The 26,736-nt window shown below is 42.0% G+C and overlaps 1 protein-coding gene across 3 annotated transcripts in view; it reads right to left on the reverse strand.

The window, feature by feature from the left end:
* LOC137323711 (neurabin-1-like) overlaps positions 1 to 26,394 on the reverse strand; it is a 105,087-nt gene extending 78,693 nt beyond the window's left edge. Inside the window, exons 1-2 of one of the 3 annotated variants that reach the window (XM_067987535.1) lie at positions 25,994 to 26,394; positions 23,481 to 25,298 (exon numbers count right to left, since the gene is read on the reverse strand). In XM_067987535.1, coding sequence (XP_067843636.1) covers positions 23,481 to 25,106 — 1,626 coding nt within the window. In that variant the 5' untranslated portion in view covers positions 25,107 to 25,298; positions 25,994 to 26,394. Of the gene's footprint in view, positions 1 to 23,480; positions 25,342 to 25,743; positions 25,875 to 25,993 lie in introns of those variants that run through there. The other 2 variants (XM_067987534.1, XM_067987536.1) reach the window with 2 other exon arrangements.
* Between the last annotated feature and the right edge of the window lie 342 nt (positions 26,395 to 26,736).

A 26,736-nucleotide genomic window follows, 5' to 3' on the forward strand; every position in this document is an offset into this window, starting at 1 on the left:
CCACATAACTGAAGTCCCTCATCCCTGGAACCATTCTAATAAATCTTTACAGCACCCTCTCTAATGCCTTCATATCCTTCCTAAAGTCGGTGCCCAGAATTGGACACAATACTCTAGATGTGGCCGAACCTGTGTAAAGGTTCAACATAATTTCATCTCCACAGTTCAGAAGTAAAGCTAGTTAAGGAAGTTTCTAACAAGATCCTAGCAAGTCTGTACAAAATATTCCAAATTTGGCAATCTTACTGGGAGCTTGGTGATCCAACCATTTTTTCCCCAAAATTATGAAAGGGATTGATAAACTTTGAAAAGTTTTCATGCTGATGAAAGATTCAAAAACTAAGTGGTATAATTTACAAATCTGTCTAGTACCTGATAATTTGACGTCATTTTTAGCAATAAAAAAAATCAAATTATCCACTAATTTGAACTAAGCAACGTAAATAATACAGCAAAGTGGAATTTCAAACTCAAAAATATAAATTATCAGGAGAATTCATCTAAGCAACTTCAAATTAAGAAAAGCACATTTTAAAGGATATAGTGACGTATGGCGGGAAGGCAGGAAAGCAGACGTCAACTAAAACAAGCAAACGTCCTGCTCCTACTTCTTGTGTTCTTTAGATTTGAGGTTGGGATCAGATCAGCCATGATCTTATTGAATGGCGGAGAAGGCTCGAGGGGCCGATTGGCCTACTCCTGCTCCTATTTCTTATGTTTTTATGTACTGAACCAAATGGCCTATCCCTATTTCTAAATTTCCTATACAGTGCTTTATTACAGCTTAATTCAAATCAGAAAGATGTACAGTAACACCCTTTCACTAGCACATTTTGTATACTAACAAGCAGATTAAAGTGCCAAAGATAAATTGCAGTATTCTGCAAAGGTTTTGCAAAAAAGCAACAATTGTTGCATGGATAGACTGGAGAAGCTGGGGTTGTTCTCCTTAGAGCAGAGAAGGTTGAGAGGAGATTTGATAGAGGTGTTCAAAATCATGAAGGGTCTAGACAGAGTAAATAGAGAGATATTGTTCCCATTGGCGGAAAGGTCAAGAACCAGAAGACATAGATTTAAAGGTGAGTGGCAAAAGAACCAAGGGCGACAGGAGAAAAACCTTTTTTTTTAAACACAGTGAGTGGTTGTGATTTGGAATGTACTGCCTGAAGGGGTGGTAGAGGCAGATTCAATCGTGGTTTTCAAAAGGGAATTGGATAAGAACTTGAAGGGAAAAAATCTGTAGGGCTGCAGGGATAGGGCGGAGGAATGGGACCAGCTGGATTGCTCTTGCAGAGCGCCGGCATGGACTCAACGGGCCGAATGGCCTCCTTCCATGCTATAACCATTCTATGATTGTCTAACAGCTGAATGACCAATACTAGGAATGCCAGTAACTACAGACCTAAAGCACTACACGTCCATCTAGAAAACCAAAGCTAATGTCACACTAATGGCAGCCATGCAGACTTGGTTGAGAGTTTCAACAATCTTTAACTCCCTCAGGTGATCAGTTTGAGAAGACTCTTGGATCATTTCTCAACTTAATCAAGTTCATTTCTTGGGAGGTTATGAAGAGGCATGGATGTGCTCTCTCGACTGGATCATAAACCTTTCCAACTGAACAGATGTGTGTTGCTAACTTCAGGCTGGGAAGATAATATTGGATTTTGAAAAAAAACTGAGGAAATTAAGAGATAAAATCTGAAAATGCTGTAAAGACTAAAGGCAGTTTAATGTTTCGGGTACAACACTCTTCTTCAGAACTGAAAGATAGGGTTAAAGAAGAAAAGAAAAGAGAAGGGAGGGTGAAGAAGAAACAGATACTTCAATCACTAAGAAATTGTTAATGGGTTCTGTGATCCGCAAACTTCTAATAGAGAAGCAGGAGCCTGTTAAAAGATCATCACAGTGAACCAATGAAAAAACATAAGAAAATATGCAAATAGGTAAGATGGTGAAAAACATGAGATCTGAAATGAAACACTGGAAACACACAGTAGGTCCACCAGTTCCAAAAAGAGAAAATGCAGACTACTATGCTAGGTGCAGAACCCCCTTCATCTGTTAATGTTGTGTTGAGAAAGGAGATCATTTTGTCACATCAACCAAGGTACCCTCTGAACAGTGACTTAATTGTGTGCATCCTATTTCCCATGTCTCTGCTCTCACACCCCTCCCCTCCCCCACTAACCTCCACATTCACCAGATTATCATCCACTATCTACAACATGGTCCCAACACCATGCACATTTTCCCTTCCCCTCCCTGTTTCCCAGAGGAACCATTCCCTCTTTGGACACATTGTTCATTCTTCTGGTACCCCAACTTCCAGCTGCCCTTCTTCTGGCACTTTCCTATGCAACTGTAGCAGCTGCAATATCTATCCATTCACCATTATCCAGGGCCTCAAACACTCCATGTGACACAGCGACACAAGAGTACTTCCTCCAATGCAGAATACTGTATTTGCTGCTCACTGGATAGTTCTTCTAAACTGGGATTATGAAATGCAGATTAGTTGACCACCTCCGTTCCGTCCGAAAGTGTGCCTTTGGCCTCCTTGTGGCTTTCCACTTCAAATCTTCCTTCATTCAAACTCTCAACTCTCCATCGTCCAACCAAACTCAACACAAACATCAGGAACAGGATCTCATCTTTCTCTGTGCACTCTGGTTTTCACACTGTCTTGTTATCTGTCAGCCTTGGCTCAGTTGGTAGCACTCTCATGGGGATGTAGGTACAGGAGTAGGCCATTCAGCTTCTCTAGCCGGTGCTGCCATTCAATTAGATCATGGCTGATCAGTACCTCAACTCCATTTATCTGCCTTTATTCCATCTCCCTTCATACCCTTACCTAACAAAATTCTATCAATCTCAGTTTTGAAACTTTCAATCGACCCAGAATCCACAGGGGTGGGGGGTGGTGGTGGTCGGGATGAGACATTAAACCAATGCCCTGTTTGCCCTCAGATGGATGTAGAAGATCCCATGGCACTATTCGAACAGCAGAGGAGTTCTCCCGATGTCCTGGCCAAGATTGATCACTTAACCAACACTACGAAAACAGATTGGCTGGTCATTTATCTCATTGCTGTGCAAATATTGGATGTTGCATTTCCCTACATGACACAGTGGCTACATTTCCAAAGTACTTCATTGGTTGTGCTAAACTATCACTCCTCATCCTTCTCGACCTGTCTGCAGCCTTTGACACAGTTGACCACACTATCCTCCTCCAACGCCTCTCCTCCGTCGTCCAGCTGGGTGCGTCTGGTTCCATTCTTATCTATCCAGTCGTAGCCAGAGAATCATCTGCAATGGTTTCTCTTCCCGCTCTCGCATTGTTACCTCTGGAGTCCCCCAAGGATCTATCCTTAGCCCCCTAATTCTCATCTACATCCTGCCCCTCAGCGACATCATTCAAAAACACGTCAAGTTCCACATGCACGCTGACGACACCCAGCTCTACCTCACCACCACCTCCCTCGACCCCTCCACTGTCTCTCATTTATCACATTGCTTGTCCAACATCCAGTTCTGGATAAGCAAAAATTTCCTCCAACTAACTATTGGGAAGACTGAAGCCATTGTCTTTGGTCCCCGCCACAAACTCCGTTCCCTAGCCACCGACTCCATCATTCTCCTTGACCATTGTCTGAGGCTGAACCAGACTATTCACAACCTTGGCACCCTATATGACCTGGAGATGAGCTCCCGACCACATATCCGCTCCATCACCAAGACCACCTACTTCCACCTCCATAACAATCGCCCGTATCCGCCCCTGCCTCAGCTCAGCCGCTGCTGAAGCCCTCATCCGTGCCTTTGTTAGCTCTAGACTCGACCATTCCAACGTTCTCCTGGCTGGCCTCCCATCTTCCACCCTCCATAAACTTGAGCTCATCCAAAACTCTGCTGCCCGTATCCTAACTCACATTGGCTCCCGGTTTGGCAACACATCGATTTTAAAATTCTCATCCTTGTTTTCAAATCCCTCCATGGCCTTGCCCCTCCCTAACCTCCTGCAGCCCTACAACCCTCCAAGATCTCTGCACTCCTCTAATTCTTGCCTCTTGCGCATCCCCGATTTTAATCACTCCAACATTGGCGGCCGTGCGTTCAGCTGCCTACACCCTAAGCTCTGGAACTCCCTCCCTTAACCTCTCCGCCTCTCTCTCCTCCTTTAAGACACTCCTTAAAACCTACCTCTTTGACCAAGCTTTTGGTCACTTGTCCTAATATCTCCTTATGTGGCTCGGTGTCAAATTTTGTTTGAAAACACTCCTGTGAAGCACCTTGGGATGTTTTACCATGTTAAAGGCACTATATAAATGCAAGTTGTTGTTGTTGTGAAGCGCTTTGGGATATCCTGAGGTTGTAAAAGGTGCCATATAAATGCAAGTTCTTTCTTTAGTAGCTTCAGACCTTAGCTACATCCCCCATTTCTTTTCAACTGGGGGCTCTGGGGATCTGAAGTAGGTATGTTGACAATCCGGGGAAAGGGATGGAGTTTGACGCTTTGGCTACTTCATCAAAACACAGCTCCGGCAGGGGTTCTGCACCAGGGACGTTGGCCTGTTTTCTCTCTTTTCAGGTCTAACCAACCTATCGTGTGCTTCCAATACTTTGTTTTCATCTCAGATCTCCTATCTGTGCTTCTCATTATTTCACCATTAAGCTATTTGGATGTTCTTTTGTTCCTACCTTACTGAGATGTTCCCATATCACTTAATAGGTTCCTGCTGCTCTATTAAAGCAGTTTGCAGGTGCTTCAATCCATGAACTCCTCTTGGGGACTGTAGTATCAGTTGTCTTTTCTTCACCAACCCCCCTCCCCGCCCCCAACTTCCCTTTTTTGTCTTCCACCCAACAAAGGGGTTTGCTTACCTTACCGAAGAAGGGTCTTATACCAGAAGCGTAGAGATGCTGAATGACCTGCTTTGCATTTCCAACATTTTCTGTTTTTATTAGTTTCCAGCATCTGCAGTTTCCCCCCCCCCCTTTAACTTGAGGAAGTTTAAAAGATAAATATAAAGCAAACACCCCTGCACTACTTGATTGCAGCAAACCTCCTCTGTATACAAAACTGGTATGCAATTGCTAACATTACCAATACAATTCCATATATTAAATCAGAAGTTTTAAATTTATTGTGCCCTTATTCCTAGTTTGTCGTTATTTGATTGTGTGCATTTATCCGATATTTACTGTCTCATGTTTCTCATGTGCATTAGCAGCACCCGGTAGACGCAGAGGGAGACAAACTTACACCAGACTCCAAACTCAAAGGAATTCCTGTTCAATCCGTATCTGACTCAAAAGCAAAGGATCGAGGTTTCACACGCTCTGGGACTGACTGAGAGATAGGTGAGGATGTGATTTCAAAATAGGAGAATGAAATGGAAAAAAGAAAACAAGGACAAATTTCCAACCTCTCAGAAAGAGGAGGAGGAAGAGCCCGAGCAGGAGACAACAGAAAAAGAGACCAAGTAACTTTACCCCCAATGGAGTATGTATAGTTTTTTTAAAAACCCGCCGCAAGCGTTTCTGTCAAAATCCTGGGAAAGTTTCTTTTGTTGAAAAGACACCTCGAATCATATTGTGTAGATTATAATTAAAATTTTAACCCTAGACTTTATTAACTTTATCGCTCTAAAACAATTATATATTTGTAGTCTATTTATTCCAGGACATGTCAACTCAGCAAGTCTGAGAAATTATAACAATGTGTATAGTATAGTTTATTATATTTTACTTTAAAAGCATTCGAACACTTGAAAAATGTTTCAGAAATCCTTAAAAATGATTTTGAAAGAAGTATTTTAAGGGGATGATTGTAAAATTGGATGCCAAGCAAATTTTTTTTTTAAAATCATAGACCTGGCTCTGTATTTTTGATTCTTGTTTTCATGACTGAAATGAACATTAATATAAAGAAATGTTTACACCAGTTAAAGGTGGGAATTATACATTTCACCAAGATTAGCATGTTTACTATGTTATAATATCACTGCCCTAGTTTGCACATTTTCCGTTTAACGTAATTTATTAAATTAAGAAAAAAATGTCAGACTTAAGCTTATTCTTGCAAAATTCTTGATCACGTTGTTTCACAAGCAAACATCAAATTGCTGCCTGGTGCAGACCCAACAATTCTATGAGCAATCTTCTTCCCATGCATTGAATAAAAACTTAAGTTAAATGTCACATCAATTAATTACAGCTATTAGTTCAATCCTTGTCTTAACTTCCAGTGTTGCACTGATACTTCCTATTCATGACCAGGCCTCAAATAATCTCCTAGATTTGGTTTAACAGTTGCCGACTTATTGCAGTAAAAACAAACAAAGGAATGATCAATGTTCAGTAAACTTTACTTAAGTTACTTATACAAAGTAAACAAAATTTGAACTCCATCCGGGGGTTATAGTACATTGGATGCATTGTGATGTGCATCTGTGTACAGTATACTGGAAATTACTGTATAACACACTATATCATGCATTTACAATGACTTGCTTTGGATATTGGAGCTTGTGTGGCCCAGAGATAAAGTCCTTTCAGCATTCTTAAAGAAAGTTACCATGGAAACTTAATTTGAACAATGCCCATTTATATCCAAAATGCAGTAGGTGTAACTAATGTTTACAATGGAAAACCAAGTTTCATTCAAGCTGAAGTTATAAAGGGTTACAATTGTGCCTTGTGTGTGGAAAATACAGGTCCATTACAGTACAAAATAATATCCTTAAAAAAAACGTAAAATGGCAAACCCCTAGATATCTAAAATGGTTTCGTATACCAGACCACGAGCTGGACTCTATATTTGCTTCTACTGTGCGCAGGATCTTATGTGCCGTAGTGCAAAACAAATTAGGTGGCACAACGTGATCTTTAAGTGGCCAGCTGCATATATTTCACAGTTTTAGCCTGTATGCATCCCCAACATGTTGATGCATCTATTGCCACATTCTGCCTAGAACATCTAATGCAAACATGATTGGTAAGTCTGGGGATACTCTCTCGCCACTCCTCGCCTCCATCAGTCTATATTTAAGAGAGAAATACTTTTTTTTTTTTAAGTACTCTATCCAAAAACACTACTTAAAAATTGTCGCACCCAAGAGGGTTCAAAAAGCAGCCTACTGCTTGCCATTATGTCAGGATTCCTGGTAAACAAAGACCTCATTGGATAGCATATCTGGTAGTTCTGCCTTCTTCCAGCTATTACACTGAGCCAATGTCACTATCCTTCAAAACTTAGCACAGCATAACTCCCCAGAGCGTACAAGCAGCATTCGCAGGACAAAATAAAAAACATTAAAGGAAATAGTGATTAGCTGATTCTAAGCCTGAGTTTTGAAAACCTAAAGATTGTGGAAGGAAAAAAAAAATGTAGGGAGGCTAGCAATTCCACATTTTTGGGGTACCGAGAAACAATGAGTCATGATTTCAACACAGTGAAAAAGAGCAAGAACAGTATTTTGCAGCATATGAAATAGATAGATGAAATAGTAGAGCTCGGGACCTAAGCTGCTGAAGGCATGGCCGCCAATGATAGGCCCTAGTAAGTGTGGGGATGCACAAAAGGCCAGTATCAGAGGAAGAGAGAGTGTAGGGGTGGGATTATACAATTAACAGAGATTAGAGAGAGAGAGGGGTGAGGCTGTGGAAGGATTTAAAAAACAATTATGACAATTTTAAATTTTAGGCATTATGGAACAGAGAGCGGTGAAGGCAGTGATGAACGAGTGAGACTTGGTGTAGGATAAGAACAAAAGAAATAGGAGCAGGAGTAGGCCAATCGGCCCCTCGAGCCTGCTCCACCATTCAATAAGATCATGGCTGATCTGATCCTAACCTCAAATCTAAATTCATGTCCAATTTCCTGCCCGCTCCCCGTAATCCCTAATTCCCTTTACTTCTAGGAAACTGTCTATTTCTGTTTTAAATTTATTTAATGATGTAGCTTCCACAGCTTCCTGGGGCAGCAAATTCCACAGACCTACTACCCTCGGAGTGAAGAAGTTTCTCCTCATCTCAGTTTTGAAAGAGCAGCCCCTTATTCTAAGATTATGCCCCCTAGTTCTAGTTTCACCCATCCTTGGGAACATCCTTACCGCATCCACCCGATCAAGCCCCTTCACAATCTTATATGTTTCAATAAGATCGCCTCTCATTCTTCTGAACTCCAATGAGTAGAGTCCCAATCTACTCAACCTCTCCTCATATGTCCACCCTCTCATCCCCGGGATTAACCGAGTGAACCTTCTTTGTACTGCCTCGAGAGCAAGTATGTCTTTTCTTAAGTATGGACACCAAAACTGTATGCAGTATTCCAGGTGCGGTCTCACCAATACCTTATATAACTGCAGCAATACCTCCCTGTTTTTATATTCTATCCCCCGAGCAATAAAAGCCAACATTCCGTTGGCCTTCTTGATCACCTGCTGCACCTGCATACTAACTTTTTGATTTTCTTGCACTAGGACCCCCAGATCCCTTTGTACTGCAGTACTTTCCAGTTTCTCGCCATTAAGATGATAACTTGCTCTCTGATTTTTCCTGCCAAAGTGCATAACCTCACATTTTCCAATATTGTATTGCATCTGCCAAATCTCCGCCCACTCACCCAGCCTGTCTATATCCCCTTGTAGGTTTTTTATGTCCTCCTCACTCTCTACTTTCCCTCCCATCTTTGTACCATCTGCAAACTTTGATATGTTACACTCGGTCCCCTCCTCCAAATCGTTAATATAGATTGTAAAGAGTTGGGGACCCACCACCGACCCCTGCGGAACACCACTGGCTACTGGTTGCCAGTCCGAGAATGAACCATTAATCCCAACTCTCTGCTTCCTGGATAGGCTAAACTAAATTTTATGGGGGCGGGGTGGGGGTAGGTGGAGCAGGTAGCAGGTCGGCCAGGAGAGCATTGGAATAGTCAAGTCTGGAGAGAACAAAGGCAAGGATTTGTTCTTTTATCTTTGATTCTAGAGTAGTGGGCAGTTTTGCCAGAGGAGAATGAGGCCCACTAGAGTTTCTTGTGATCCAGTCAGAAGTGATGATTGATCACTAAGCCAGTTGTGCACAAGATACATTGAAGCCTCATGCCCCTTGGACACAAGGGAGCAAAGCTAGAAGCTATACCGAGGGAGGGAACCACGATGGGAGACGGTGAAAGTTTTGTTGGGGACAAGGGACTCAGTGTGAAGGTGCAGGAGTGGTTGAGTAAAACAACAACTGCAGAGGTATTGTGGCAAATGCCGGGCCAAATGGTAGGCAGCCGAGTTTGAAAGTGTAGCTGCAAGCAACTAGGAGGAAGAATTTGTTGCAGGGGCAGATGTAAATGGAAATGGGGTTGAAAGGTAGAAGAGGTATATGGGTGGTGAGGGATACAAGGAAGTGGCAGTGTATAAAATTATGAGGGGCCTAGATAGAGTGGATAGAAAAGAACTATTTCCCTTAGCAGAGAGGTCAATATCCAGGGGGCATAGATTTAAAGTAATTGGTAGAAAGATTAGAGGGGAGTTGAGGAGAATTTTTTTCACCCAGAGGGTGTTGGGGGTCTGGAACTCACCGCCTGAAAGGGTGGTAGAGGCAGAAACCCTCATCGCATTTAAAAAGTACTTGGATATGCACTTGAAGTGCTGCAACCTACAAGGCTACCGACCAAGAGCTGGAAAGTGGAATTAGGCTGGATGGCTCTTTTTCAGCCGGCACAGACCACATGAGATAATATCGTTGAGGAGATGGCCATGAATATGGAGGACAGTTTATTTGGAGGGAGAGGTTTAGGGAGGGCAGTACAGGGATCCAAATTCAAGTTTGGCTAAACCCCTTAGAAGGCTAACCACCAAGCTTATTTCTGGTATAAGCATGTAATTTGAAATAGGCAACAGTCAGCTTCCTTTCTTGTTTCTTTACCCCTTCCCATAGAAGAAAAAATGTCATAGGATCATAATCCATGAATGGCCATTTGGCCCATCAAATGTCTCAAATAACAGATTTTAAAGGTGCTATTCCTGCAAGTTTTGAGCTGAGAGGTAAACATTTTATTTTATTGCACAAACTGTCATTAACAAATCTTTTTTTAAACTGAACATTCCTAGAGTTTAGCAGCAAGCCTTCACACTTGCTTCATTGTTGAAGCAAGAGACTCTCAACAGTACTGCCATGATATGAAAGGAAAAGATTTAAGGTCACATAGCAATTTGTGATGTAATAAACCCTAACTGCAGCATAATTTGAAACATCTGTAATAATTCAAATTTCCCAGGCCTCAGTAGCATGCAAGCCAGAATGCTGGACAAAACTAATACAGCAGGACAGCACAATTGGTACTGCAACTTGCTATGTCATAAGGGGAGTAGATGAAGTGTGCAAACCAGCTGGGCAAAAACACGTGCCAATTCCCTTTTGAAAATTATTATTGAATCTGCTTCCACCACCCTTTCAGGGGGTGCATTCGGGATCATAACAACTCGCTGCGTAAAATTTTTGACATCACGTCACCTCTGGTTCTTTTGCCAACTACCTTATATCCGTGTCCTCTGGTTACTGACCTTTCTGCCACTGGAAAGTTTCTCTTTATTTACTCTATGAAAACCCTTCATGATTTTGAACATCTCTATCAAATCTCCTCTTAAACTTCACTGCTCCAAGGAGAATACTCCAGCTGGGGCCTAACCAGTGTGTTATAAAGGCTTAGCATAACTTCCTTGCTTTTGTACTCTACGCCTCTATTTATAAAGCCATGGGTCCCGTGTGCCTTTTTAACAGCATTCTCAACTTGTCCTGCCACCTCAAAATCTTGCATATGTGCACACCCAGGTCTCTCTCTGTTCTTGCACCCCCTTTAAAATTGTACCATTTAGTTTATATTGCTTCTCCTCATTCATCCGACCAAATTGAATCACTTCGTACTTCTCTGCATTAAATTTCATTTGCCGGGTGTCTGACCATTTCACCAGTCTGTCTATGAACTCCTGAAGTCTGTTACTATCCTCCTCACTGCTTACTACATTTCTGAGTTTCGTGTCATCTGCAAAGTTTGAAATTATGCCCCTGAATACCCAAGTCCAGGTCATTAGTAATCTCACAGTAAAAGAACCCCTGGGGAAGAGCGATCATAATATGATAGAATTTCACATTGAGTTTGAAAGTAACGTACCCAAGTCAGAAACTAGAATCTTAAACTTAAATAAAGCCAATTACATAGGTATGAGGGGCAAGTTGTCAAAGGTAGATTGGGAAATTAAATTAGAGTTTGACAGTTGAAAAGCAATGGCAAACATTGAAAGAAATATTTCAATATTCTCAACAAGTATACATTCCATTGAGAAATAAACACTCCATGGGAAAAGTGATCCACCTGTGGCTAACTAAAGAAGTTAAGGAGAGTATTAGATTGAAAGAAGAGGCCTATAATGTTGCCAAAAGTAATGAGCCTGGGGATAGAGAAAGTATTACAAACCAACAAAGGACGACCAAAAAATTGATTAAAAAGGGAGAAAACAGAATATGAAAGTAAACTAGCAAGAAATATAAAAACAGATTGCAAGTCTTCTACAAGTATGTAAAAAGGAAGAGAGTAGCAAAAGTAAACGTTGGCCCCTTAGAGGCTGAGACAGGAGAAATTATAATGGGGAATCAGGAAATGGCAGATATGTTAAACAAATATTTTGTATCAGTCTTCACAGCTGAAGACACAAAAAGCACCCAAAAATAGTTGCGAACCAAGGGGTAAATGAGAGTGGGGAACTTAAAACAATTAATATGACTAGAGAAAAAGTACTGGACAAACTAATGGGACTAAAAGCCAACAAATCCCCTAGACCCGATGGCCTACATCCTAGGGTTCTAAAAGAAGCAGTTGCAGAGATAGTGGATGCATTGGTTATGATCATCCAAAATTCTCTAGATTTTGGAACGGTCCCAGTGGACTGGAAGATAGCAAATGTTACCCTGCTATTCAAGAAGGGAGGGAGAGCAAAAACAGGGAACTACAGGCCAGTTAGCCTGACATCGGTCGTCAGGAAAGTGCTAGAATCCATTATTAAGGAAGTGGTAACAGGGCACTTAGAAAATCATAATATGATTAGGCAGAATCAACATGGTTTTATGAAAGGGGAATCATGCTTGACAAATCTATTAGAGTTTTTTGAGGATGTAACTAACAGGTAGATAAAGGGGAACCAGTGGATGTAGTATATTTGGATTTTCAAAAGGCATTCGATAAGGTGCCACATAAAAGGTCGTTACACAGGGTAAGGGCTCATGGGGCTGGGGGTAATATTTAGCACGGATAGAGGATTGGTTAAAGGATAGAAAACAGAGAGTAGGGATAAACGGGTCATTCTCAGGTTGGCAAGCTGTAACTAGTGGGGTGCCACAAGGATCGGTGCTTGGGCCTCAGCTATTTACAATCTATATCAATGATTTAGATGAAGGGACCGAGTGTAATGTATCCAAGTTTACTGACTATACAAAGCTAGGTGGGAAAGTAAGCTGTGAGGAAGACAAAGAGTCTGCAAAGGGATAGAGACAGATTAAGTGAGTGGGCAAGAAATAGCAGATGGAGTATAATGTGGGGAAATGTGAGGTTATTCACTTTGGTAGGAAGAATAGAAAAACAGAATATTTTTTAAATGGTGAGAAACTATTAAATGTTGGTGTTCAGAGAGACTTGGGTGTCCTCGTACAAGAAACACAAAAAGTTAGTATGTAGGTGCGGCAGGCAATTAGGAAAGCACATGGCATGTTGGCCTTTATTGCAAGGGGGTTGGAGTACAAGAGTAAGGAAGTGTTATGACAGTTGTACAGGGCTTCAGTGAGACCTCACCTGGAGTACTGTATACAGTTTTGATTTCCTTATCTAAGGAAGGATGTACCTGCTTTGGAGGCGGTGCAACTAAGGTTCACTAGATTAATTCCTGGGATGAGAGAGTTGTGCTATGAAGAGAGGTTGCGTAGAATGGGCCTATACTCTCTGGAGTTTAGAAGAATGAGATGATCTCATTGAAACATTAAGATTATGAGGGGGCTTGACAGGACAGATGCTGAGAGATTGTTTCCCCTGGCTATAGAGTCTAGAACGAGGGGGCATATTCGCAGGACAAGGGGGCGGCCATTCAAGACGGATGAGGAGGAATTTCTTCACTTAGAGGGTTGTGGATCTTTGGAATTCCCAACTTGAGAGGGCTGTGGATTCTCAGTCGTTGAATATATTCAAGGCGGAGATGGATAGATTTTTGAACTCTAGGGGAATCAAGAGATATGGGGATCGGGCGGGAAAGTGGAGTTGAGGTTGAAGATCAGCCATGATCTGATTGAATGGCGAAGGAGGCTCGAGGGGCTTTATGGCCTACTTCTGCTCCTATTTCTCATGTTCTTATATTCTTACCCACCAATCTATTCTGATATGCTCTCTTTGCCCTTCTCTCATCCTGTCTCTCTCCTGAAACACACCGTATTAAATTCATTTATACTATTTGCCTCAAAGATAATCTATTCCACAAATCTAGTAACCTTTTTGCAAAACAAAAGTCCCACCTGACTTCCCTTCTAGCTCTTAACTTGCTAATTTATAAATTGTGTTCCCTTGTATTTGAAACCATCACCACATGGATTAGTCTTTCATAATTCTTACACCCCTCCCAGCAGCTGGTGATAGGATAGATGAGGGTACAGTAGTGTTGTGGTTATGTTACTGGACTAGTAATCCAGAGACCTGGACTAATAATCTGGAGTCATGAGTTCAAATCCACCACGGCAGTTGGGGAATTTAAATTCAATTAATTAAATAAAATCTGGAATAAAAAAAACTAGCATCAGTAATGGCGGCCATGAAACTACCGGAATGTCGTAAAAACCCATCTGGTTCACTAATGTCCTTTAGGGAAGGAAACCTGCCGTCCTTACCCGGTCTGGCCTACAAGTGACTCAAGACCCACAGCAATGTGGTTGATGCTTAATCGCCCTCTGAAATGGCCTAGCAAGCCACTCAGTTATACAATCTCGCTAAAAAAAGTCATAAGAACAATGGCCGGCAATGGACCACTAGGCACCTGCCACGATAAATGGCAAACCAAGCCCAGTCGATCCTGCAAAGTCCTCCTCACTAACATCTGGGGACTTGTGCCAAAATTGGGAGGGCTGTCCCACAGAGTAGTCAAGCAACAGCCTGACATAGCCATATTCACAGAATCATACCTTTCAGCCAACATCCCAGACTCTTCCATCACCATCCCTGGGTATGTCCTGTCCCACTGGCAGGACAGACCCACCAGAGGTGGCAGTATAGTGATATACAGTCAGGAGGGAGTGGCCCTGGGAGTCCTCAACATTGACTCTGGACCCCATGAAATCTCATGGCATCAGGTCAAACATGGGCAAGGAAACCTTCTGCTGATTACCACCTACCGCTCTCCCTCAGCTGATGAATCAGTCCTCCTCCATGTTGAGCGCCACTTGGAGGAAGCACCGAGGGTAGCAAGGGCACAGAATGTACTCTGGGTGGGGAACTTCAATGTCCATCACCAAGAGTGGCTCAGTAGCACCACTACTGACCGAGCTGGCCAAGTCCCGAAGAACATAGCTGCCAGACTGGGCCTGCGGCAGGTGGCGAGCAAACCAACAAGAGGGAAAAACCTACTTGACCTCGTCCTCACCAATCTACCTGTCGCAGATGCATCGGTCAATGACAGTATTGGACCACCGCACAGTCCTTGTGGAAATGAAGTCCCGTCTTCACACTGAGGGCAGCATCCAAAGTGTTGTGTGGCACCGTGCTAAATGGGATAGATTCAGAACAGATCTAGCAGCTCAAAACTGGACATCCGTGAGGCGCTGTGGGCCATCAGCAGTAGCAGAATTATATTCCAGCACAATCTGTAATAACCTCATGGCCCGGCATATTCCTCACTCTACCATTACCAACAAGTCAGGGAATCGACACTGATTCAATGAGGAGTGTAGAAGAGCATGCCAGGAGCAGGAGCAGCACCAGGCATACTGAAAAATGAGGTGCCAACCTAGTGAAGCTACAACTCAGGACTACATGCTTGCTACGCAGCGGAAGCAACATGCTATAGGCAGAGCTAAGCGATTCCACAACCAACGGATCAGATCAAAGCTCTGCAGTCCTGCCACATCCAGTCGTGAATGGTGGTGGACAATTAAACAACTAACGGGAGGAGGAGGCTCTGTAAATATCCCCATCCTCAACAATGGCAGAGTCCAGCATGTGAGTGCAAAAGACAAGGCTGAAGCGTTTGCAACCATCTTCAGCCAGAAGGGCCAAGTAGATGATCCATCTCGGCCTCCTCCCGATAGCCCCACCATCAGAGAAGCCAGTCTTCAGCCAATTCGATTCACTCCACGTGATATCAAGAAATGGCTGAGGGCAATGGATCCAACGAAGGCTATGGGCCCCGACAACATCCCAGCTGTGGTGCTGAAGACTTGTGCTCCAGAATTAGCCGTGCCTCGAGCCAAACCGTTCCAGTACAGCTGGAATCTACCAGACAATGTGCAAAATTGCCCAGGTATGTCCTGTCCACAAAAAGCAGGACAAATCCAATCCAGCGAATTACCGCCCCATCAGTCCACTCTCAATCATCAGCAAAGTGATGGAAGGTCTCATTGACAGTGCTATCAAGCGGCACTTACTCACCAACAACCTGCTCACCGATGCTCAGTTTGGGTTCCGCCAGGACCACTCGGCTCCAGACCTCATTACACCCTTGGTCCAAACATGGACAAAAGAGCTGAATTCCAGAGGTGAGGCGAGAATAACTGCCCTTGACATCAAGGCAATATTTAACCGAGTGTAGCACCAAGGAACCCTAGTAAAATTGAAGCTGATGGGAATCGGGGAAAAATCCCCAGTGGCTGGAGTCATACCGAACACAAAGGAAGATGGTAGCAGTTGTTGGAGGCCAATCATCTCAGCCCCAGGACATTGCTGCAGGAGTTCCTCAGGGCAGTATCCTAGGCCCAACCATCTCAGCTGCTTCATCAATGACCTTCCCTCCATCATAAGGTCAGAAATGGGGATGTTCACTGATGATTGCACAGTGTTCAGTTCCATTCGCAACCCCTCAGATAACGAAGCAGTCGGTGTCCGCATGCAGCAAGACCTGGACAACATCCAGGCTTGGGCTGATAAGTGGCAAGTAACATTCGCGCCAGACAAGTGCTAGGCAATGACCATCTCCAACAAAAGAGAGTTTAAACTCCTCCCCTTGACATTCAATGGCATTACCATCGCTGAATCCCCCACTAACATCATCCTGGGAGTCACCATTGACCAGAAACTTAACTGGACCAGCCACATAAATACTGTGGCTACAAGAGCAAGTCAGAGACTGGGTATTCTGCAGCGAGTGACTCACCTCCTGACTCCCCAAAGCCTTTCCTCCATCTACAAGGCACAAGTCAGGAGTGTGTTGGAATACTCTCCACTTGCCTGGATGAGTGCAGCTCCAACAACACTCAAGAAGCTCAACACCATCCAAGATGAAGCAATACCACTTGATTGGCACCCCATCCACTACCCTGAACATTCACTTCCTTCACCACCGGTGCACCGTGGCTGCAGTGTGTACCATCCATAGGATGCACTGCAGCAACTCACCAAGGCTGCTTCGACAGTACCACCTAGAAGGACAAGGGCAGCAGGCACATGGGAACAACACCACCTGCACGCTCCCCTCCAAGTCTCAAACCATCCCGACTTGGAAATACATTGCCTTTCCTTCATCGTCGCTGGGTCAAAATCCTGGAACTCCCTACCTAACAGCACTGTGGGAGAACTTTCACCACACAGACTGCAGCAGTTCAAAGCAGCAGCTCACCACCACTTTCTCAAGGGCAATTACGGATGGGCAATAAATGCTGGCCTTGCCAGCGACGCCCACATCCCATGTACGAATAAAAAAAGACCTGATAAGGGAATATTAACCTAATAAATGTTATATATTTTCCTTAACAAGGGATAAAGAAAAAAAATAATTGCAGCGATGACTCAACGGCATTAGACAATTCTGATACTCAACCTCATCTCACTCTTCATGGATAATTACACTCTAGCTTTCTTGAAGCTTTGCCAATCATAGCAATTGTATGGGATACTAGCAATATTGGGTTACAATAGTCAGGAGGACATTCATGTTTTTGTGTTTTTACGCTAGATATTTTCTCGGGTTCTGTATTTCAGGTCAATCCTGTAAGAAGAACTCAAGTGTATCTCTATTCAGCCCAATTATCTAGATTAACTATAGCATGATCCAGGGATTGTAACAGAAAACCAAAGCCATACACCAGCTACTGGAATGCACTACATGCAGACACATGAATTTTCCTTTCTTTATGGACAGCAGACTGGATAATCACCCAAACCAAATTGAGACACAGGCTTGAACCAATCAGCGGTTTTATTTAAGGTATATGCATAAACGGTACAGTCTAACACTAACAGCTACATATTTCCCAATACATAAAATAACACAGACACATCTCACTTCCTCTCTAAACATAGGCCTTAAAACAAAAGACCATTTACTGTAAACTTATACTTGCTTAACTCCTCCTGGTTAAGCCGTTTAAAAATCTGTCTTTTGGCTGCTGGGCACAAGTTTCAAACAGTGACCACCATCTGTATTTTACCGAGAACTGCTAATATCAATCTGTGAGATGAAGTCTCTGCCCACTAACCAATCACAGAGGGCTCCAGCCTTGCCTTCTTTTCAAAGGACTCTAAAGTCCCTATCAGCAGGTTGGGGGCCTACACTTTGGTATGTGACTCGGGGCTTCTGGACATCTGACCGGCTGCATGCCACACTTTGCAAATTGAATAGAATTACACCTTAAGCAGCAAACTGTTGCAGGATACACTGTTTAATAACAGAAGTGTTATACCATGTAATGCACAGTTCATTATTCTGCTGCTAGAGTGGAGCTGAATTTAATCTAGCTCGTCCCATTAAGGCCGTAATGCCCATTGCTGTAAATAGACACAGAATAATTACTACTGATGAGGGAAGTTTGTAGATTGGCAACTGCTTGTAAATCTCCAGCTCCAGTCAATAGGAAATGAAGTTTGGTATCACTGCAAAGGAGAATGAAGGGGTTGGATCACAACTGGATTCCTGATATCCATCATAGTGAGAGGAGGGGGCTGGGACTGGATACAAGTTCCTAAATTCACTGAATTCATCTTTTTCTAATTGGTTCTGCACATGTCTCAATCAGAAAAAAAAATGAATTCAGTGTCTTCTCTTTCTCAGGCAGGTGTCCCTAATAATGTCGACATTTCCTAATTATAAACAAAACATAGGTAACACCATTCATAGCTTGTTTGCCAGACAATATTTCAAAATGCAATTCGTTTGTTAAGAAAGTGTTAGAATAAAGAAAGATTGGGCCAGATCTTGCTGGAGCGGGGCATCTCAGTGTGCGCCATTAGTTAGACTTTTTTCTGCACCCTTCAGCTCAAAAATGTTTTGAGCCATAACTTGCTGGAAGTGCAAGCTGATAATGGCGTGGCGAGGGCAAAGGAGCATCTAGGACATTAGTGAACGATGGGAGCAACAGAGTATCTCCTCAACCAATGAGCTTTAAGGATTGCGAAAGAAACAGGAAGGAGGATAAATTAGAGTCGGTGAATTAGAGTCAAATCAGGCACAGAAAGAGAAATAAAGAGAGGACAAGAAAGATTGAATTATGAGAGCGAGCAAAAAGAGACAGACAGGAAAAGAAAAAAAATTAAAATATGACATTTTTAAAATCTTTAACAACATTTGGCTACATGCAGGAATGAGATTGCGCCATTTAAATCTGGGCCAGAGAGGTTGATTGGCATTGCATTAACTATTATCACGTCATTAAAAGAGTACTTACGCGCTTAATTACCAGAATTAACTTTGTGGCGAGTTTAATGGACAATGTGCAAATAAAGCAAATTTCTTAAAAACAAGGATGCTGAGGGCAAGATGCCGTTTGTGTGAAGCAAATGGTGGAGTGGCATATATCGACCAGCAAGTTCTTGAGATTCACAACTCGCAGTGCATCTCAATCCCCTGAATTTGCTGGCCGATTGGCACGTTAATAACGGCGTGTGCCGTTAATATGCCATTATTTTTCAAGTAAGATACGGCCCATGATATAAGTCTCTGAGCTTGTATCCTTTCCGAAGTAAAACATGAATAGCTTGTATTTATAAAGTTAATTGAAAACCTATTCAAATTCATCATCCAGTTTGCATTCAAATAATTTTCAAAAAGCACAAAAGCTATAATAGACATAATTTGACTTTCCACTGAGAAAAATAATTTAATGTTTCAAATTTGATCATAAGAAATAGGGCTATGTAATCAATGAGGTCATGTTTGAAATTGGGCTTTTATTTTCTCTCCCTCCCAAACACAGTGTCTCTATTTAAAAAAATCACTATAAACTTTATCTGAATACAATTATTGAAAGGTCTCAATTAGCCTTTCTTCAAATAATTCTGAAAAACAACCAAGCATAAATTGTTGGAAACCAAAGAGAAACATTCCAACACTGGGGCTAACTAAATTCCACTGATGATCTTGGGAAGCTGAGCACACACATATTTAGACTGCAGCATCTGCCATCATCTAACAGAGACAGAGCATGGCAAAAATATCAAGTCCAAGCCAAGGATTTTGGGAGAAGTTCAGGCTTTCATTATGAAGGTATTGTATGAAGACAGAAAAGTCAATTCAATGGATAAATTTAATTATGTTATTGTGAAATATGTAATTATTTAACTTTGCTTTGTTTAAACTCTTATTTTAGAAATTTCAGTTACCAAGAAAAAACATGGCATTTTTTTTACCCAGAAAAGCATTTTGAGCGATTTGGTTGGTTCATCAACAAAGCGTGACAAATGTGTATTTTAGAACTTTAAAAAAGTGACATGTTCCTATGGGATTTGTCCATTATAAATATTGCTATAAATTGCTGACAGAAAAATCTTGTACAGAGGACGCAAGGGAGGATGACAGGAAGTGCATGTCATACGCAAGACTTAATATACAGAAAATAGATCACCCATGTTGTTGCTCATGATGAGCCAGAGGTTATTCCGTTCTATTACAACAGCAGTTAATGCCATGTAGAGAATAACGAGTGATTTACAGTAACTAGCGTCATATTCCACTTGTATTAAGTGTTATACTGAGATTTTTAAGGGAGTGTTCCAAAGACTGAAAGCACTAGGAAAGGGGATTCTGGGAACACTACAGATGAGGGGAACCTGGAATAAGAGTCCTAAGAATCGAGAGCATTGAAGGGGAGTCCTGGTAACATTGGGGAGTGAAATCCCAAGATCTTGGGATCAAAGAGGTTTCTGAGTAGAGGAAATTTTATATATACACAAAATTACCCTTAATCCCCAAAATAGTTCAGAAAATAAAAATGTTATTGAATTTTTAACCTTTCGACTGAGAAAAAGAAATATATTCTAAATAAACAATTTTGTTTTGCTTTTTGTCAACAAAGAAAGCATTGCTACTAATCATTGGTGTCTTAATCACAAGTGTTGTGCAGCTCTTAATAGAATTGGAGCAGTTGTTAATATTTTCACGTGAGACGTGCCTGAAATAAAGCTTGTAGAATTCAATGTACTTCTTTTAAAGTAATTTAGAAAAACACACCCTTTGCTTGAACTCGGAAAACTACTGCATGCTGGGAATTTCTGCAAACTACAAATGCTCAGAATGCATAGATGTGGCTGGAAACTTTCCCAAGTGTTCTGAGAAAAAAATATCCAATCCCAGTCTAGGCTTTTGAGATAGGACTAATTTAATTGAACCAAAAACTGGGTAGTCCAGTGTCACAGAGACAGAAATCAGCATCCCTCAATCTGAGGAGGGCACCACTAATTCAAACAAATGGTTCAATCAAACTAACAGAAGCTCAAAATAAAACTATATCACAATCTCATTGTCGTGATCAATAATGCAGTTCATGTCCTGCAGTGCCCATCAGTCGCGGAAGGCCTCAATCATACCGGTAGACACCGCATGGTCCCTCTCCAGTGCCACCTGGGCACGCACAAGACTGAGGAAGAGAGACAGGTAGTCAGAGTGATCACCCCCACAGATTCCACACATCCTGGCCCTGTGGATGGATGTTTTGGTCAGGCCCAGGAGCAGAACCACAAGGTTTTCTGACCTGCATATGCACGTGTGCCCTGCCACCCTTCCTTTGAGACAGGCCAAGGCCTTGAAATATGAACTTTAAGGAGGGCTTTAAAAGACACAAAAACAATTCAACTGGTAAATTCAATCAGGCTATTATAAAATAAGCAATTCATGTTTAAAACCTTATTTTGAACATGAGAAATTTCAGTAACTGTTGGGGGAAAAAAACATATGGAAATTTTTTTCAAAAACATTGAATGATTCAATTGGTTCTTGTGCCTTTTTATAGGTGAGTTCTCCTGACTTGATTGAAGACTTATAAAAACAGTCATCTCTCACTGAAAGTTTTCTAGCTGATTTCCTCGCTTTAGATTTGCATGTTTTCTACTTTTTCAGGTCTAATTTGCAGCCGTTTTACTTTGAGCTAAACAACAGGGTGTTTAAAAAAGAGTGCAAAACACAAGCATGATACCGGCAGGAAGTCCACACTATTCACAAGACTCTTACATACATGTACATGTACACATGCACACTGTGAGCCTCATCTGCACAAACTACTTGGAAAAGTGTCAATCTACATTTTTTAAATTGCAAGATATCATATTTCAGTCAAAAAATATTACATTTCCTAAAAGTGCTCAACATTTTTAAAAAGGTTCAGAACATTTCCTCATATCAAAAACAAAATTGAGGGTTAAATCCCACTCTACTCATAATTTATGTAACTGCCAACCTTTTTACCATTAGCTGTCATTCTGGTCTCACGGCCAACCACTGAACAAACCTGAATTCACTGCCTTCACTCCAACCAGCAGCAGATTTGTTTACAAAATATTTCTGACACATGTCAAATGTAGGAAAATATTTTCAAATGACTGCACAAGAATGTGGAAGCTTTGGAACAAAAGTTCAAATGAATACGTACTTTTCAAATGTTGCATTTTAAGGCATTTCAACTTTTAGGGCAACCTCTCCCAAATGGGGTCACTAGAATTTTTATTTAATTGGTAATTTTACAGAATACAGTAAAAAAGGTAGAAAATACTTAAAGTATCTAATATTTTCAAGATATAGTCAGCACATATTAGTTCTGCGGTGACATGAATGTAATTACAGAACCCTACAAAGAATATTAAATTAAACATTTATGACAAAATTTAGAAATAGCTTGTAAAACATCACAATAATGCATCAGGCAACCCATAGTACTTGACATATGCAGGGATATTAGTATTTTGACCACAAGAATTACTTTACATTTATCTAATGGCCTCTCTAAAAAGTGCAGGCATACTTAACAGAAAAAGGTGAACCAATAAGATTTTTTCCTCTATGAATTTGAGATATTGAGGGAAAAAACATCAATGATGGTCATAATTGGATTTTATTCTATCTTGCAACACTTTCAAAGTAGTGAGATTTTTTGATAAGTAAACCATCTTTGAAATTTAAATTAGATTAACGTTTGATCAGAAAACATGCCGCCAACAGCCATCTTGGATATCAGATCATAACCAGTTTATAAAAAAAGATTTTGCTGATAAAGTCACAAGTCAGTGGCAACTCAGTTGACAATTTCAAAATCATCACATTTACAAAATTCACATATCTTCTTACTACCATCAAAATTCACTAGGATTTTAATGATAAGGAGCCATATATAATTCTGATGGTTGAAATGATTTTGAAACGATTCAATCACAAACAAAATGATGAGCACTTGGCTAATCGAGGTCATTCTTGCCAGATGTTCAGTAACAACCACCTTTAACACAGTTAACCGTACAGAATGCCTGGGGCAGAACAAATTCATATTTTATACTAGCCAATTTCACATGGCATGGTACATGCAAAGTCATGACAAAGTGTAGTTTTCAAGTGATACGGGGTTAGAGGATGAACAGAGATAAAATGTTTTAATCAGATATAGAAATATAATATAAAACATTGACATTTTCAGTCCCCATTTTAAAGTCCTGTATTCTGGTCCTATTTTTATATAATATTGCTGATGGAAAGCTCCCCCAGGAGGAAATCTGTCAATCCCAAGGAACTGAATGGTGTACCTCTAGGGCTGAAATCAAATCCAAACTATTGGGAAGAAGGGTCCAAACAGAAATAGACTTGGCCGGTTGCAATCCAGTTGTAAGTGAATGTAACTTCAGAAAGGGTCACTAAACCAATATATCCAATGTCTATGATTCAAGGATGAAGATGAAGAGGGCTTTTCCCCCTGACATTAAGGTTTTCAGGTTTGCTTCCTCTTTCTATCAATATTTTATAACATAAGAAAATCAAGACACCTACCTTGATTGGAGCTGTAGAGAACTTAACCTTTCTTTGTAGCTTTGGCTCTTCTTCCTCAGAAAGCCCAGATGTTTCCTCGTAGTCATCGTCAAGGGCATAGTTCATCTCTTCAGCTAAGTAGTCACCATCACACTTGCTTTGATTTTCTTCTTGGAAAGATCCCTCAATATCTTTATCATCTACAAATGCAGCATTCTCTATCCCACACACTTCTGACCCCAAGAACAAGTTTCCACTAACTATTTCTTCCTCTTCAATGTTCTCAGCATCCTCATCATCCTCCTCTCCTACACTGTCATCTGATTTGTTTGCTATCTCTTCAAATGTCTGATCCCCATCATCTTTGCAATTGGAAGTTTCATATTTCTGCCCTACCTCATGGCTAATGTCCTGAGCAAAAAGCGGCTCCAGTGATTTCTCTACCTCACGCTTAACAAAAACATTATCCAATTCAATTTCGCTCTCTGAAGACTCATTTTGAACTTCCACCAATTCTGCACGAACTACTCCTATTTTGTTTGGACCCACATTTGGAACCTGGCTGTCCAATTCACTGTTGAGGGCACTGCTGCTTACAGGAATCGTTTTATGAGAGGAAGATGCCTCAGAGAAACCGAGGTAATCTTCGTCACATTTGTCTGCTTCCAAAAGAAGACTTTCGTGCGTCTTGAAATTCCCGCTATAAGTCTGTATTTCTGCCTCATTCTGAACTTTACTTTTCTGTGTAGGTGTATTCACTGAAGTCGAACGAGACGATTTCATATCATCTCCTCCAGGGGACGTACTTTTACTAATAAATGTAGTGATAGGTGGCTTTTGGTGCCTTTCAGAAATCCGACACTCAGTTGCAGGGGGTTTTGCTTTGTTATCTTTGTTTGTTTCATCGCTGTCGCTATCCGCTAGAAAGCTTTCTAATCGTCTAGAAATTGGACCAGCATTTAGAGACGAGCGAGGTAGATTTTGTTTTAAATCGCCAACGGCTTTCCGATTACTTCGATCTCTCAAATCGCTGTTGGACACAGCACTGGGACTTAAGTCGCTCTTAACTTTTCTTCCTCCACTTTCTGAAGATGATGAGCCACTCCTTCTACTCTCAGATGAAAGACTACTTACTGAAACTTTGTTCTCGTTTTTATGAGGGACTTTATCAAACACATTTTCCTCAATCTGACGCTCAAAAAGCTTTCTCGTTTCTGAGAATTTTTCAGCCATGCTAGTTTTATCCAAATCCCCATCTTCACTATTCGTTTTATCAGAAGAACTGGATGTTTTTTGACATGACTTATGGACATTATTATATACATTTCCAATTGATGGCTTTTGTGGAGAAACTGGATGCAAGTCAGACTTGCTGGTTTCATTAATTTCAGTCGTGTCATCTGGTGCGTTGCCCATTTGTAGCAACAGATTTTTAATTTTATTTACACGATTACCGAAATGCCTTCCTCTCATCTCTTCCCTGTGTTCAGTTTCTCTATTCGTTTTTTGGACACCCATTTTAGAAATGTTTTCCTGTTTGCTTCCATCAAAAGTGCATCTTAAAGCCTGAAAATCCGCCTTGTATGCATTCCTGTGCGGCGAAGCGCTCCGGAACGTCCTCTCTCCTTTACCTTCAGCTTTCATCATATTAGATCAGTTGTTTGACCATTAAGCAACTACGATTTGATGGGAATTGTTCGCAAAGTCTAGGCGGCCGCCCCGGGAGGTTACCATCGGCTCCTTCACCACAAAACAAAACGTTAGAGACGACTTCTGGACGAGAAACCGCAACGACGGCTGGAGCCTCGGCGGTTACTTCAGCGGCTCGAAACTCTCCATCTGCAGAAAGGAAAAAGCCGAAAGAAGAGTTACCACCAACGACCGGCAACTTCGGGGCGTTAAACTCGCTTTGCGCGGCCCGGGCGAGGGAAGAGAAATCAGCCCTGTAGGGCGGCCCGAACGGATTCAGACATTCCCAAACCAAACGGCGCCTTGTCCCGACAGGCAGCAGCGCCTCCCCGCGCTCCAAACGGGGGCACCGACTCTTACCGCCCACCTCCTCCTTCTCCTCCTCCTCCTCCTCCTCGGGGGGCGCTCGGCCGCTGCCGGTCCGGTTTGTCCCCTTTGCCCAGAATCAGAGCTCCCGTTACCGCTTCGGAAAAGTCTCCTCGATTTCCCAACCAGCTCGAAACTTTGGGGGGGGGGGGGGGAACAAAACTATAAACCGCCCTCCCACCCCCAAACCCCACAGCGCGCCCGCACTCCGCTCAAAATACATCAGTACCGGGAGTTAGTCCGCACTTTCCGTGCCAGTGCCGTTTCCTTCCACTCTCTAACTCCGGGCCATCGCCATTACCGCTTCCTCCTCCCAACTCTCGAGCGGGGCCAGAGGCGCGCGCTCTCGCGCCAGCCGCGGCCACGAGCCCCGCACTCTGCACTCACGAGGGACGGGAAGACGCGAAGTTCGGGGTTGGTTTGCTGCTTATCAGGTTGACAAGAAATAAACCATTTTAAAAATATAAACTCCCACGAACCTGTGAAGGCGGAGGGGACGAAGCTGCTCTGCTTTGCCGCGTCCACTTCTGATGGTGGCCGGCTGTTGCTCCTCTTTGATAATTTTGTTTGCCAACAGTTCGGCAGGAATTGTCCTTAGAGACCTGAAGGAGGCATCATTAAAGTTTTCGAATGAATCCCGATGAAAAGACCTTTCCAAGTATAGTACTGCAATTTTTGGAAGGAAAGTTTCGATTCAAAATAATTTTACTTTCTCCAGTTAGGTGATCGTGTCAAAGCCATGATACAGGACTTCTTCATAATTCTATTTTTTTGGCAACCGAGCTAAAACAGTTACTTATGTTGTCATGAGGGCCATTTGTTTTTCCAATTTTGTTTAAAACATGCTCCTCCATTCCTTCCTTATCAAGTTGTCTGTAATCCAGTCGGAACCAGAGACGTAAGCTTGCCTCCGAAGTGTCAAGGGCACCAATGGAATGCCACAGATTTTCGACAGTATAGATGGAAGGAGCAGTGACACAAAAATACAATCAAGGGTTTAGTATAGAACAAGCAGTGCCTTGAGAGACTCTCACCGTCAATACCCCTTTTAAAAATCAAACAAGTAGGAGGAAATTTGATTATCAAATTATTTTCCTTTGTCAATCTTGGTCATTTTTTTAAAAACGTGTCTGTTTAAAGAAGGAATGATAACAACAGTCGCGGCCTCCTCGCTTTAAAAGATTACTGAGCGTGAAGGTGTGTGAGGGAGCTAAATTAACGC

Source organism: Heptranchias perlo, chromosome 7, assembly GCF_035084215.1.
Source record: "Heptranchias perlo isolate sHepPer1 chromosome 7, sHepPer1.hap1, whole genome shotgun sequence".
NCBI lineage: Eukaryota > Metazoa > Chordata > Chondrichthyes > Hexanchiformes > Hexanchidae > Heptranchias > Heptranchias perlo.